This window comes from Pseudoliparis swirei, chromosome 14 (genome assembly GCF_029220125.1).
Source record: "Pseudoliparis swirei isolate HS2019 ecotype Mariana Trench chromosome 14, NWPU_hadal_v1, whole genome shotgun sequence".
Taxonomy (NCBI): Eukaryota; Metazoa; Chordata; class Actinopteri; order Perciformes; family Liparidae; genus Pseudoliparis; species Pseudoliparis swirei.
This window is the reverse complement of record NC_079401.1, coordinates 7,334,488-7,349,512: the sequence shown is the minus strand read 5'-3', so window position 1 is coordinate 7,349,512 and position 15,025 is coordinate 7,334,488. Positions and strand designations below refer to the sequence as shown.

General features: G+C 51.0%; 1 protein-coding gene across 1 annotated transcript in view; it reads left to right on the top strand.

The window, feature by feature from the left end:
* LOC130204392 (protein unc-80 homolog) overlaps positions 1–15,025 on the top strand; it is a 41,424-nt gene that overhangs the window by 20,814 nt on the left and 5,585 nt on the right. The window contains exons 23-54 of the mRNA XM_056431105.1: positions 92–304; positions 394–529; positions 683–816; positions 1,701–1,878; positions 1,992–2,201; positions 2,308–2,405; positions 2,495–2,701; positions 2,770–2,877; positions 2,953–3,091; positions 3,423–3,604; positions 4,007–4,138; positions 5,747–5,933; positions 6,047–6,175; positions 6,314–6,457; positions 6,585–6,685; positions 6,838–6,924; positions 7,028–7,211; positions 9,940–10,034; positions 10,185–10,274; positions 10,427–10,528; positions 10,638–10,818; positions 10,910–11,175; positions 11,260–11,394; positions 11,499–11,637; positions 11,735–11,831; positions 11,938–12,108; positions 12,203–12,295; positions 12,394–12,612; positions 13,080–13,280; positions 14,428–14,551; positions 14,630–14,755; positions 14,839–14,962. Of these exons, the coding sequence (XP_056287080.1) occupies positions 92–304; positions 394–529; positions 683–816; positions 1,701–1,878; positions 1,992–2,201; positions 2,308–2,405; positions 2,495–2,701; positions 2,770–2,877; positions 2,953–3,091; positions 3,423–3,604; positions 4,007–4,138; positions 5,747–5,933; positions 6,047–6,175; positions 6,314–6,457; positions 6,585–6,685; positions 6,838–6,924; positions 7,028–7,211; positions 9,940–10,034; positions 10,185–10,274; positions 10,427–10,528; positions 10,638–10,818; positions 10,910–11,175; positions 11,260–11,394; positions 11,499–11,637; positions 11,735–11,831; positions 11,938–12,108; positions 12,203–12,295; positions 12,394–12,612; positions 13,080–13,280; positions 14,428–14,551; positions 14,630–14,755; positions 14,839–14,962 (4,732 nt within the window). The remainder of the gene's footprint in view (positions 1–91; positions 305–393; positions 530–682; positions 817–1,700; positions 1,879–1,991; positions 2,202–2,307; positions 2,406–2,494; positions 2,702–2,769; positions 2,878–2,952; positions 3,092–3,422; positions 3,605–4,006; positions 4,139–5,746; positions 5,934–6,046; positions 6,176–6,313; positions 6,458–6,584; positions 6,686–6,837; positions 6,925–7,027; positions 7,212–9,939; positions 10,035–10,184; positions 10,275–10,426; positions 10,529–10,637; positions 10,819–10,909; positions 11,176–11,259; positions 11,395–11,498; positions 11,638–11,734; positions 11,832–11,937; positions 12,109–12,202; positions 12,296–12,393; positions 12,613–13,079; positions 13,281–14,427; positions 14,552–14,629; positions 14,756–14,838; positions 14,963–15,025) is intronic.

Genomic DNA, 15,025 nt, shown 5'->3' with positions numbered 1-15,025 from the left:
TTGAGAGCTCACGTGTTTGTATCCCGTGTCCTCGTCCGCCCCCCCCCCCCCCGGCGTTGACGCCTCCGTCTGCGTGTTGCGGTTCTTCCAGGAAGCGCCGGTGGTGGCCCGGGCCTCCCTCTTCCTCGAATGTGCCCGATTCGTGCAGCGCTGCAACCGTGGCAACTGGCCGGAGTGGATGAAGGGCCACCACGTAAACATCACCAAGCGAGGTCTCTCCAGGGGCCGATCCCCCGTCGCGGGCAACAAAAGGAACCAGAAGCTCCAGTGGAACGCGGCCAAACATTTCTGCCATTGGGGAGACGTGAGTTGAAGATTCCCGGCGTCGGTTACCTCGGGTAAGGATTTATAGCGCGGCCGTTTATGTATTTGTGCGTTTTCGTAACCGCTCAGGCGATCGGCACGCGGCTCAGTGAACTCTGCCACTCGGACAGCGAGAGCCCCGCAAACATCCTGGGCTACATCTTCGACGAAGAGACCAAGCGGAGGATGAGAAAAGAAGACGAGGAAGAGGACTATCTGGATGACAGTGAGTCCCCCAACGGCGCATCTGTGGCGGATTGTCGGTTTCATAAAAAAAACGAGATGAGACACTGTTGAAAGTTGGACGCTGGTGAATTTGTTTCCTTTTTTTGATTAAACATGTCAATGTTCTAACCACATTGTTGTTTTTTCTTTCAAGACACCGTCAATCCAACAAAATGTGGCTGCCCCTTTGCCCTAAAGATGGCTGCCTGCCAGCTGTTGTTGGAGATCACCACCTTCCTGCGAGAGACCTTTCCCTGCTTGCCACGCCCACGCACCGAACCCCTAGTGGTCAGAAGTCACATCATTACATTACATGTCATTTAGCAGACGCTTTTATCCAAAGCGACTGACAATAAGTGCATTCAACCAAGAGTACAAACTCAGAACAACAAGAATACAGAAAGTAACATTTCCTCAACATAGTCGAACTACAAAAGTACCAGAAGTAAGAGCTATTTAAGTGCCACTGAAGTGCTAATTTGTGTTTTAATCCAGATATAGTCGGAAAAGATGTGTTTTTAGTTTCCGGCGAAAGCTGTAGAGACTTTCTGCATAAATACACTACCGTTCAAAAGTTTGGGATCACTTAGAAATGACTTTATTTTTCAAAGAAAAGCTCTTTTTTTTCAATAAAGATAACATTAAATCAATCAGAAATACACACTATACATTGTTAATGTGGTAAATGACTATTCTAGGTGGAAACGTCTGGTTTCTAATGAAATATCTCCAGAGGTGTATAGAGGCCCATTTCCATCAACTATCACTCCAGTGTTCTAATGGTACATTGTGTTTGCTAATGGCCTTAGAAGACTTATATCTGATTAGAAAACCCTTGTGCAATTATGTTAGCACAGCTGAAAACAGTTATGCTGGTGATATAAACTATACAACTGGCCTTCCTTTGAGCTTGAAGTTTGTAGAACAAAATGAATACTTCAAATATTAATCATTATTTCGAACCTTGTCAATGTCTTGACTATATTTTATATTCATTTGATAAATAAAAGTGTGATTTTTCATGGAAGACACAAAATTGTCTGGGTGATCCCAAACTTCTGAACGGTAGTGTATATGCTTTCAGTGTGTGCATCTTCTGAGAATATTCCGTGTTTTCATCCTATTGTGATGCGCCGTACGTGAGACGCTATAATGTGTAATTCCGGCCGTAGGATCTGGACAGCTGCCGCCTGCGCCTGGACCCGGACCTCGGCCGCCAGCGCTACGAGAGGAAGATCAGCTTCGCGGGTATCCTCGACGACGAAGACGGACACGACTCGCTCAACAGCAGCAGCCACACGCTGAAGTCCGACAGCGCGGCCGACGACAAGAAGCAGCAGGAAGTTCAGGGTGAGATCCGGCGTCGCGCCGACGAGGCCGTCCGTTTCCTTTCTCCGCAACGCCGTCCGCTCATCCTCTAAAAATAATTGTAGATAATCTCGCCCCGCTCCCCTCGCCTCTAGCGCCGAACCGAAAGATCCGCATCGGAGGCTCCCGGCTGCTTCAGATCAAGGGCGCTCGCAGTTTCCGCATCAAGAAAGGCGGCTCGCTGTCCTCCATCCGCCGGGCCGGGAGCCTCAAGAGCACCAAGATGCCGCGGCAGGACTCCGAGTCCGAGAACGACGAAGGGCTGCTCTCGCAGACGCACAGCCGGGACACCGTGACCGACATCGGTGAGGCGTCGCTCGCCGCCGCCATGTGTCGTTCACACTAAATGTCCGTCCAGAGATCAAACGGTGGATTTATTGACCATCTCCGTGTGCTTGTGTGCGGTTGCAGGCAGTCCCTTCAGCACCAGTGAGCCCAGCATAGAGCCAGAGGGCCAGGGCTCTGGCGGAGCGGAGGACAACTACCACCGCAACATGTCCTGGCTCCACGTACGGGCCTGGAACATGTGACACGAGCGCATATGGCGTCTTCCTTCCGACACACTGACCCCTCCCCCCCCCCTCCTCTCTCGGCTCAGATTATGATCCTGCTGTGCAACCAGCAGAGTTTCATCTGCACCCACATCGACTTCTGCCACCCGCGCTGCTACCAGCACCACAGCCGCTCCTGCGCCCGTCTGGTTCGCGCCATCAAGCTGGTGTACGGCGAGACGGTGGACAGCCTGAGGGAGGACAGCGCCTCCTCCTCGGGTGTCCTCGGGGCCCGGGCCAAGAAGAGCCAAGAGGTGGGCCTTCTTCTTCTTCTTCTTCTTCTCCTCCTTCCTGTTTTAACGAGCGATGCCTGTGCCTTCAGTGTTCAGACAAGTCTTGCCTGAGGACCCCGTCCATGAAGAGAAGACCCGCCGACTCCAACACAGAGGGGAAGAAGGACACCGGCATGCTCAAGTACATCCGCAACCAGGTGAACGGTTGTCTCGATGCAGTCCGAGCGGCCTGTAACCAACTTCCTGTTGAGCGTCCTCTCCGTTCCTCCCAGGTGATGAGCCTGTCCCCGGCTCCTCTCTCGCTGCTCATCAAGGCCGCTCCCATCTTGACCGACGACATGTACGGAGACATCCAGCCCGCGGCCTGGGAGCTCCTGCTCAGCGTGGACGAACACATGGCCGCCGCCGCCGGTGAGTCGGCCACGTGGGAGTGTCCCCTGTGGGACGCTGTGAAAGCGTACATGAAGAACTGTATTTATTTAGCATCGAGTGAGCTTTCCTCTCGAAGTGTGCACAATATTTTGTCTGCTTTCTAAGTTATACTTCATTATTCTCTTCTCGCCGTATACCTCTATCATACTCTCTTCATCCCCTCTCTACCTTTCCTTTGGCTTTAACAATTTTTTTAAATTTCCTCTCCTGTCTTTTTTTCCCCTCCGAGTCCTCTCGCTCGCCCTTTTGTGTTGTTGTATTTCGTCCTCTCCTCATTCCTCCCTCCCCCCCCTCTCCAAATCCCCTCCAGCCGCCATGTTCCTCCTGTGTGCGGTGAAGGTCCCCGACGCCGTGACCGAGATGATGATGGCGGAGTTCCAGCACCAGGAGGCCTGCCAGCGCATCAACTCCATCTTGAAGTTTTACACGCTGTGGCGCTTTCGCTACCAGGTGTGGCCTCGCATGGAGGAAGGAGCCCAGCAGATCTTTAAGGTACAAATAATAACACACACAATGGGGAGTAAAAAAAAAATCAAGTTATCCACTTTAACCCTCCTGTTACCTTTAGGGTCAATTTGACCCCATTCAATGTTGAATGTCGGTGTTCTTTGGGGTCAATTTGACCCCAGGCTGTTTTTCACTGTCAAACATATAAGAAATATCAACTTTTTTATATATTTAAAGGGCTATTTAGGTAGTCAACAAACAAACAAAGTACCTCACACTTAAACTTGGGAAACAATATTAATTCTAATAATTTTCTAGAGGTTTTAATTGCTGGGGTCAAATTGACCCCGAGGGTAAAATATGTTAGTAAATGTGAAGGTAACAGGAGGGTTAAACTAACAAAGCTGTTATTGGGCTCTGTGTTTATACTGTATTCATCTGTTTCAGATCCCTCCACCCAGCATCAACTTCACTCTGCCATCTCCGATACTGGGCATGCCCTGCGTGCCCATATTTGACCCCCCCTGGGTGCCCCAGAACACGGGCAGCGTGCAGGACACGATCAATGAAGACCAGTCTGTAAGTCTGAGCCCCCGAATCAAGCGGGTGGCCTAACATGCACATTCCTTAGTAGCCGTAGTATTAATCGCTTTGAAAATGTCGTGGCTACCTTTGAGGTAAACCCCACTGTGAATGTGACATCACTGACAAACTGACCTAGTTTAAGTTCAAGGGTCTGTTCACCCAACACTCGCGTTTCCTCACTTCCCTGTCGCCATGCAGATTGCTCTGATTTAGTCTCTCCAGCTTTTTGAGATATCCAGACTATCCAGAGTATTTGGTCACGGCTGTAGTTTTTAGCCATGCCAGATTTTGACCAATTCCAAAGGAAAATTGTGTAAAGACATCCATCGTTTCCAAAAGATGAACCCGATTGACTTTCTGTTCAATTGCAGGCCATAATGCAATGTCTCGTTAATACTTTAAACTCTGTTTTGTTCAAATCCCCGCCATTAGCACAATGTGGACGCCATTAAAAAGATTAAAATGATGTGTTCAGGTCGAATTAAATCCAAACTACCTCGTATTGGGCTGGAGATATAAACATTTCTCAAAATGTGGTCAGAGTAAATCAAAACTATCAGCATGTTTAGATACAAGTGAGAAAATGTGGGTTTCTTTCATAATTTCGGTGAACTGACTTTCAATCCCATAGCCTGTAAAAAGCTTAAGCCCACAAAAGAAGACACGATGCACTATGTACTGCTAGACATCTGCTAATTCAAGAACAATATTTGTAATACATGTTTCAGGACGTGTTCTTTTTGGTTAAAAAAAGCATGACAATCTAAATCTGTTCATAGACTTTGATGAAGACCTGCGAGCACCTGTTTTATAATTTACCTATCGACTGTCTTTGTTTTTAGTTCTCCACATTAATTCAGTCAGTCCATGCCATAGTAAGTTGGTATTTATGTCCGGATGTTTGTGCTGATGCATCTTGTTACCTCAGATCATTACTGGAGGGGAAACGTGGTGTTAGCCCATTGGGAGCTGTAGGACGCCATCAGGAATCATGGATCAGTTTCATTTCCGATAGTTGCATCTTGATCAGTGATACACGCCACACCTAAAAGCTCTCTAAGGAGAAGGAGAACAATGACAGCATGCATCGGAACATTCAGACACGTCGTGTGTGCCGTGCTGTTGCTGCATGGTCATTGGACGAGAATGACTTTGCTGTGTGTGTTTTTTTTTTCCATACCGTGCGTTCAGCCCATTTTTGATACGCGTGTGTACGAGCACTCGTGCGAATGCTGCGAGGCGTTTACTGTCCACACGGTACAGTAAATCCTCCAAATTCCAGTCTGAACCCATTTATCCGTGTCACAATTTGCCGATTCATCACTTCAACAGTGTTCATGATGCTCGGGAGATGGTTCAGAGCATGTGATGGATGTGCTGGAGGAGAGTCACTGTATTAATGTGTTGTCCGGTCATTTTATTTGGTCATCACCAAACGCTCCTCAGGTGTAAACCGTGAGCCGATAGAATAGCTGTGCACACGCGCTCCTGACAAGAATGTCACGTGTTCCGTTGACCCGTGCACTCGCTCACTCTGAACCTTCTGCGTGTTTCGACCGCTCGATCAAACGCCCCCCCTCCCCGTGCCGACCCCTCTTCCAGAAATCCTTCTCGGCGCGGGCGGTGTCGCGCTCCCACCAGCGGGCCGAGCACATCCTGAAGAACCTGCAGCAGGAGGAGGAGAAGCGGCGGCTGGGCCGCGAGGCCAGCATCATCACGGCCATCCCCGTGGCCCAGGAGGCCTGCTACGAGCCCACGTGCAGCCCCCCGCCCGAGCAGGAGGAGGAAGGTGGGGCCTCCGCGGGCCGAGAGCGAGCGATCCGTGGGTGAGCCGCCGCGCTCTGACGCCGTGTCGTTTGTGTTCCCCGTGCCGGTCGTGTCGGGCTTTGATCCCGCCAGCAGAAGAAGTGGTGAACCTGGCGTCCCGCCGTCTGTCCGTCAGCCCGTCGTGCGCCTCCAGTAACTCCCACAGGAACTACTCCTTCCGCCGGGGCTCCGTGTGGTCCGTCCGCTCACTGGCCAGCGCCGAAGGTACGGAAACCCCCCCCCCCGAAATCCCCGAGAAGTTTAATCGAATCTTTTCGGTTTGCTCGTGATTAAAAGGAAACTTCTCCTCCCACTGACACGTTTTTGTGTGTGTTTGTTGTTGTTGTTCTATTCCTCTGCCAGATGAAGAGAACACGACGGAACACACTCCCACCCACCACATGCTACAGCCGCCCCAAGCCGTCTTCCCAGCGTGCATCTGCGCCGCAGTCCTCCCGATAGTCCACCTGATGGAGGACGGGGAGGTCCGAGAGGACGGAGTGGCCGGTCGGTGGCACCGTCTTCAGATTCTGTGTTTGAAATGGGACAATAGAAACTAACTGCAGCTCACCTCCGATTATAAGGCCGGTTTACGGTATTTGTTGACGCCGATATTTCCGTCGTATGTTCCCAGTGAGTGCCGTCGCCCAACAAATCCTGTGGAACTGCCTGATTGAAGATCCGGCCCTGGTCCTCCGCCACTTCCTGGAAAAACTCACAGTGAGCAATCGACAGGTAGGCGACCGTCGGAAGAAGAAACGCGTCAGACGTGACGAATGGGAAACCCGAAGGGGGCGTGTCTTAACGCTTACACTTCCTGTGCGTCAATGAGGACGAGCGCACAGGCTAAAGGCGTAACACCCGTCCCCTTTGTGTCGGCACGTCAGGATGAGCTGATGTTCATGCTGAGGAAGCTCCTGCTCAACATCGGGGATCTGCCGGCCCAGACGTCTCACATCCTCTTCAACTACCTGGTGAAGCCACAGATACGACGTTTATCTTTGCTTTTCTCATCGTTTTATTTTTCCTTGTCACCCAAACTCTTGATTGAATCTTCTTCCCCCCCCCCGCCGCCAGGTGGGACTGATCATGTATTTCGTGCGCACTCCGTGCGAGTGGGGAATGGACGCCATCTCGGCCACGCTGACCTTCCTGTGGGAGGTGGTGGGCTACGTGGAGGGGCTCTTCTTCAAGGACCTCAAGCAGACCATGAAGAAGGAGCAGTGTGAGGTCAAGCTGCTGGTCACTGCATCCATGCCAGGTGAACTTGGTGATTCTGTCGGGTTCTTGTGACGGGGTGAGGATCAGGCGCAGAGTGACAGGCTGGACGCAATATGAATAACAAAAAAAGCACTCTTTAATGAGGCAAAACAGTAAAAAAAAAAAGGTCCAAACGGGGCAGGCAGGGTCAACAGGCAGAACCAGGAACACGGACAGGACGACGGAAAAAGGACACGGAACTAGAGACGACAATCCAACAGCAGACAAGGGAAAGACTGACACAATATATAGGGGCGGAAACACAGGTGTACGACATCAGACAGTAACGAGACAAGAGTGGCTGAGGGCAGGTCAGAATCAGAATCAGAATCAGAAACAGTTTTATTGCCAGGAATGTTTACACAAACGAGGAATTTTTTTTGGCGGAAGGTGCAACATTTGGACATGACAAACAAACAACAATCAACACGACAGAAAGACAACAAATAATGTGAAAGTGTTTGGGTGTGTGCTTCAAGTGGTGTGTTTTAGTTAAAAGTGTATGTTACACGTGGCGTGTGTTTAAGTTTAAAGTGCATGTAAATAAAGTGGCATGTGTGTGAGGAGGCCTCAAGTTAAAGTGCATGTTAAAGTGACGTGTGTGGAGGAGGCCTCAGGAGGGAAGAAGAAGGAGGAGGAGGAGGTAGGAGGAAGAGGAAGGGAAGAAGGAGGAGAGAGGAAGGTGGAAGAAGAGGAGGTAGTCCTGGGGGTGACAGTCAGTCAGTCCCGGGTTCCATTGATGAGCCCGACTGCCGACGGGAAAAAACTTTTGTTGTGGCGGGAGGTCTTTGTCCTGATGGACCGCAGCCTCCTCCCCGAGGGGAGGGACTCGAACAGGGAGTGTCCAGGGTGGGAGGGGTCAGCGACAATCTTTCTGGCCCGCTTCAGTGACCTGGAGGTGAACAGGACCTCAAGTTTCAAGTTTCAAGTTTTTATTGTCACATCCCCTTTTATACAAGTATAATCGGTTCGTGAAATTCTTATGTGCAAAACACCCGACAGCAGTAGCAGACTAAAAAAAGAATAAGAATGAGAATAAACTATACAATATCCACACACAAAAAAGAAGAAAGTATTAACAATATATATATAAAACAATGTAATAGAATATACATCATGACAATATATATATATAAAACAATGTAATAAAATATACACTTTTTGAGACTATATATATATATATATGTATATACATACAATATATATATAAACAATGTAATAAAATATACACCATGGCCATAGATATTCACAGAATATGATCTGGTGTGTAGTGTTAATGAGGTCTCAGTCCTTGTTCAGCAGCCTGATGGCCTGACTGAAGAAGCTGTCCCTCAGTCTGTTTGTGCGGCACTTGATACTGCGGTATCGCCTGCCTGACGGTAGAAGGGTGAACAGTTTGTGGCCGGGGTGGTTATTGTCTTTCATCATCCGTTTGGCCCTGGCCACGCACCGCTTGGTGTATATGTCCAGGATGGAGGAAGCTCACCTCCAACGATGTATCAGCCACCGCAGCAACCTCTGTAGTGCCCTACGCTCCAGGGCGGTGCAGTTCCCGTACCAGACGGTGATGCAACCTGTCAGAACACTCTCGATGGTACTGGTGTAGAATGTTCCTGGAGGGAAGGCAGATTGCAGCCGATAACCCTCTCGGCCGAGCGGATGATGCTCTGCAGCCTGCACTTGTCTTTGGCCGTGGCTGCAGGGTGCCAGACGGTGATGGAGGAGCAGATGATGGACTCAACGATGGCCGTGTAGAATTGTACCATCATTCTCCCTGGCAGGTTGAATTTCCTCAGCTGCCTCAGGAAGAACATCCTCTGCTGGGCAGGGTGCAGGGAATTAAACAATTAAGACAGAAGACACAGAGGAGACACAGGAGACACGGAACACAGGAGAAACAGAACCGGGTGTTACAGATTCCTTTGATTGGTGACGCCTAAAATATGTTAAAGGGGACATATTCTGAAAATTCCACTTTTTTAGTGCTTCTATACGTTAATTTGGGTATCTGGCATGTCTCCCAACACAAAAACGCTGGGGGAAAAAAACCACGCGGCTTGTTGTGGTTCCTCTGTCAGAAACGAGATGCTTGAGTGCGTCCAATGGGATCACCACCAACGTCTACGTAGATTTTGAAGCACGCCCATGTAGGGAGTCTGGCTACATGGCCTTGGACCGCCCCCACCACCAGTCGACCCACCCAGTTTAAAGACGGTTCGGTGACCTTAGTTACAATGTACAAACAAACAAAAAATGTAGAAGTGACAAAGTTAACTTACCATTCAGAAACGTCCTGTTGAGCCCTAACTTGTCGAACTAGTTCGGGAGCCTCTTCTTGTTCAGGGTCTGACTCTGGTTCCAAACGATATGGTTGCACGATGCTATCTTCATCTGCAGTAGCCATATTTCTACAAAGGTAATGGCGAGCTGGGCAGGCAGCAGCTCGGCGAGCGCATGTCGTGGAGGAGGGGGGAGGGGAGGGGGGAGCTGGCAGCTGGCTCATTAGCATTTCAAGGAACAGGCACTCAAAACAGGTTAATCTGTGGGGAGGTGTTTTTGACAGGGTAAAAAGGGTGCTGTTTGAAATGATTCTTGTGGTATTTTGACCAAAATATGTTACAAACATTTCATTAAGACCCCAAGGAACCATATCAACTTGTGGAAAAATGGGCATAATATGGGTCCTTTAAATATATATGTTTCATATTTTCTCTGCGTTGTGGATGCAGGAACCAAAACGCTGGTGGTGCACGGGCAGAACGAATGTGATATCCCAACACAGCTTCCAGTCCATGAAGACACTCAGTTTGAAGCCCTCCTCAAGGTGCGCTACCTTAATGCAGCAATTTGAGCTCGTTGGACGTGTCGTGTCAATGTGTACGCTCCGGTTTGATGTTTAACTCTGTATTTTATGAGCTTTTCTCACGTTTTTATTGTCAAACGTTATTTTATTTTTTTCCTCCCCTCAAACCAGGAGTGCCTCGAGTTCTTCAACATTCCCGAAGCCAGATCGGCACACTACTTCCTCATGGACAAACGATGGAACCTCATCCATTACAGCAAGGTACTGCAGCACACGAGCTGTTTCTCGGCGTAGCTAGTGGTAGAAGACGTGGATTACTAGCTCGGCTAAACTCGCTCTTCTGGTTTTTCGAGGCAATATTTGAGCATTTTCTTTCTAATTTCCAAAACAACATTGCTATTTATCTCCTCCAGACATATGTCAGAGACATCTACCCCTTCCGGCGATCAGTCTCTCCTCAGCTCAACCTGGTCCACATGCTGCCTGAGAAAGGACAGGAGCTTATCCAGAAACAGGTCTGAAATGAGTCGGCCTTAAATCGACACTGTGTAGAAATGACTTTGTGAAAACGTGGTTACTTCCTTCTCCCTCTGCTCCTCTTTCCATCTCTGCTCCTCCTTCCAGGTGTTTTCCCGTAAGCTGGAGGAAGTCGGTCGGGTCCTCTTCCTCATCTCCCTCACTCAAAACATGCCGGCTGTGCACAAGCAATCCCACGTGTCCCTGCTGCAGGAAGACCTCCTCCGCCTGCCGTCCTTCCCACGAACCGCCATCGACGCAGAGTTCTCGCTGGTCAACGAGCCGCAAGGTGAGGCAGAGTCCAAACCCTGGGATTGTGTATATATATATTCTCTTCTTTTTTTTAAACTGCTATCCCCTCCGTCCCCGCCGCTCCCCAGGCAAGGAGCTGTTTGGGCTGGACACCCTCCACAAGGTGCTGTGGATCAAGCTGCTGGAGGAGATGTTCCTGGGCATGCCCAGCGAGTACCCCTGGGGCGACGAGATGATGCTGTTCCTCAACGTCTTCAACGGGGCTCTGCTGCTGCACCCGGAGGACAGCGCCCTCCTCAGGCAGTACACCGCCACCGCCATCAACACCGCCGTGCACTTCAACCACCTCTTCTCCCTGAGCGGGTACCAGTGGATCCTGCCGACCATGCTGCAGGTACGGATAGTTGTGTACGACCCCCCACACACACACACACACACACACGCACAAAAAAGCAAACAAAACCCCACGTTGTGACAGGTCTACGCCGACTATGAGAGCGACCCCCTTCTGAGGCAGGGCATCGAGTTCTGCTGCCGGCAGTTCTACATCCTCCACCGCAAGCCCTTCGTCCTGCAGCTGTTTGCCAGTGTGGCTCCGCTGCTGGAGTTCACAGTACGACACACACACACACATGCACATAATATATATTCAAATAAATGGGACACTTCACACACGCACGGCTTTGTTTTTTTAATTTCCCCTGTCTTCATTCCCAGACCAGCACCAGTACTGGTCTTTCTAAAGGAGTGTCCGCTCAGTGTCTGTTTGACCTGCTGGTCTCTCTGGAGGGTGAGACCGAGGACGCTCTGGACGCTCTGGAGCTTGTGAAGGTGGAGAAACCTCTACGCTCTCTCGGTAACACTGTCCCTTTCACGCACCCGCTGAGGAGGCCTTCATCGCGCCTGGAAAGCTCGCGCTGACACCGTACTTTATTTTATTTTTTTCGGCGCAGATTTTTGTTACGGTAACGAGGACTTGACCTTCTCCGTCAGCGATTCCATCAAGCTGTGCGTCACCGTGATCGCCTACGCCCCCGAATCCTTCAGGAGGTACGGGACGCATATCGAAGACCGACTCCTCTTTTTCATCCTCTCTTCTTCTTTTCCACAGCGGCCGCTTTCTGTCCTCTTAACGGGCCTGCGTGCATCTCTCCAGTCTCCAGATGCTGATGGTGCTGGAGGCCGTGGTCCCCTGCCACCTCCGGAAGCTGAAGATCAACACAGTGACGATGGAGTCGGCCTCGGCCGCCCGGGACGAGATCGCAGCCATCGCTGCTCTCGCCACGTCCCTGCAGGCCCTCCTGTACAGCTCGGAGACCCTCACAAGGTCCGACCCCCCCCCCCCAAAAAAACAAGTCTGAGTGCCCGTTTCATGTCTGCACACGGATGTCATGTCACAATCCTCATAACTTTACCCACAGGCCCATGACGGCCCCCCAGATGTCCCGCTGTGATCAGGGCCACAAGGGAGGCACCACAGCTAACCACGCCATGTCAGGAGGGGTCAACACCAGGTCGGGACTATCACTTTGAATGACTCGATCACAGTCCCAGGATAGATGTGTACAGTTCTGGGGTCTGACCCGGCCCCCGTTTGTATCCATGTGCTCAGGGACAACCTCCACCTGTTGGAGGAAGGCCAGGGCATGCCGAGGGAGGAGCTAGACGAGCGCATCGCCAGGGAGGAGTTCCGCCGTCCCCGCGAGTCGCTGTTAAACATTTGCACCGAGTTTTACAAACATTGCGGCCCGCGACTCAAAATCCTGCAGAACGTCGCCGGCGAGCCGCGGGTCACGGCGCTGGAGCTGCTGGACATCAAGTCCCACATGAGGTGATGAGGTTTACTCTCGGACGACGGGTCCGATTCATTCAATTCATTTCGTAAAGCCCGATATCACAGAGAGCATCCCTGACCTTTGACCTCACGGATCAGGAAGAACTCCCAAGAAACCGAAAAAAAAACTTTCGCAGGGAAAGAAAGTGAAGAAACCTTCAGGAGAGCAACAGAGGAGGATCCCTCTCCAGGATGGACGGAACAATAGACGTCATGTGACCAGAAGGAAACATTGTTCCATAAACACATGAATATCCAGACCTCTACAATCCATCAGTCAGATGGAGGTAGAGAGGAGGGGTGGGCGGGGCACATCAGCAGGGCCGTGGCAGGAGGCATCAGACACAGCCAGGTCCAATGGGCCCTGTGCTTTTATGATTGAGTCTCAAAATATGGCTGGTGCTGCAAGGTACTCATTTTATTCGATCTGAAAATGTATCTGTGTGTGCGCCCGCCCCCCCCAGGCTGGCGGAGATCGCCCACGCCCTGCTGAAGCTGGCGCCCTACGACACGCTGACCATGGAGAGCCGAGGGCTGCGGCGCTACATCATGGAGATGCTGCCCATCACCGACTGGTCGTCCGAGGCCGTGCGCCCCGCCCTCATCCTCATCCTCAAGAGGCTGGACCGCATGTTCAACAAGATCCACAAGATGCCTACGCTCAGGTGCGCTCGCCCACAGGCATTATGCACCAGGTCTGTTGAATACGATCCCTCTTCTTTCTCCGCCTCGTCCCGTGGGTGTGTCGTTGCCGTGGTGTGTACGAGTAGATGGGCGGCTTTCTTGGCACTGTCCTCTGTCAGGCTGCCTCCGTGGGTGCTGTGCCGTCAGTGCTGCTGTGGCGTGTTGTCATGCGGATACTTGTGGGGGCCGTGCGTGCACGAGAGGAGTTCATGTGTACAGAGAATGGATCCCAGGAAGTGTCCCCCTCGGAGCCCGAGTCCAGTCGAGTGCCACGAGGTGAAGATTTTGATTTTAGACGCATATGCAGTTAATAAAATATATTTCTGATCCGTTTACCTCTCCATGTGGGAAAAGTGACACAATTAACACAAATAAACAACAATGTAATCGACATGTCTTCTAATTCAGAGATGCTGATACTCCTGATACGGCATTGTTGCATGTTTAGCAACCATGTCTAAGAAAATGCATTAAATTAAATAGTCACTGATTATTGTCACATGATCCTTACGGTAATATCCAATCCAGTATATAATATTTAATCGTGAATAATAATAGTATTAAACTGTATTTGTTTTGCACGACATACACAAAAAGCAGCTCGAATTGCAAGAGAAAAGATTGAATTTAATTGAAACAAATTGAATTCACACTCAAACAAATGGGCAGGAAATGAAATAAAAAGGTCTTTGAGGCCGCAGACTGAACACGGATCTATAGCCGCTTCTCGATTTTGCCGATCGATAACTTAATGTCGTCCTCCTTCGTGACGTCGGCCTGAGCACGGCGGCTCCGAGGGATCACCGGTCCCAGATGTGTGCGTCACACCGGGTCTGTCGCTGCAGTGTTTGTGGGCTTTGCATCACCTGTTGTCCGTGTGGCCGTCACCACCGTCATTGAGGTGATGGTTATAGGGGGGAGAGTGTTAGCGGAGGGGTAAGTGTCTCATGCTCATGGTCTTTTATCTCTGCTTTACATTGAATATCCGGCCACACTCGAGTCACGCCTCGCGTTCATCCCGTCGCCTGACTTGAACCTGGCCTCTGTGCTTTCTATCTATTTTTAAATTCATAAAAAATATGCTTTATTCGGGTGCGGGGTGGTGTTGTATGGGTGGGTGTTCTCCAGGAGACAGGTGGAGTGGGAGGCCGCCAGCAGCCTCATCGAGGGCATCTGCCTGACCCTGCAGCGGCAGCCCATCATCTCCTTCCTCCCGCACCTGCGCTCGCTCATCAACGTCTGCGTCAACCTGGTACGGGAACGCCGCGCGACCGACCTGGGTCGTTCCGTGCGATGTTTTTTATTTTTTTTAAAGACTGTGTTTTTCCAGGTGATGGGCGTGGTCGGTCCCTCCAGCGTGGCGGACGGGCTTCCTCTCCTCCACCTCAGCCCCTACCTCTCCCCTCCGCTGCCCTTCAGCACCGCGGTGGTGCGACTGGTGGCCCTGCAGATCCAGGTCGGCGTCCGCTCCGCCCGCCCCGGCTCTCTCCCCGCCGGACGTCCGTTAATCGTCCCGATCTTTTTGTTTCCCGTCCCCAGGCCTTGAAGGAGGACTTCCCTCTCAGCCATGTGATCTCGCCTTTCACCAATCAGGAGAGGCGCGAGGGGATGCTGCTCAACCTGCTCATTCCCTTCGTGCTCACCGTGGGCTCCGGAAGCAAAGGTGCAATCCGATTGGTTGTTCCGGGCGGCTCGGGGTCCGTGCCTTCCCGGTGACGTCGAATTA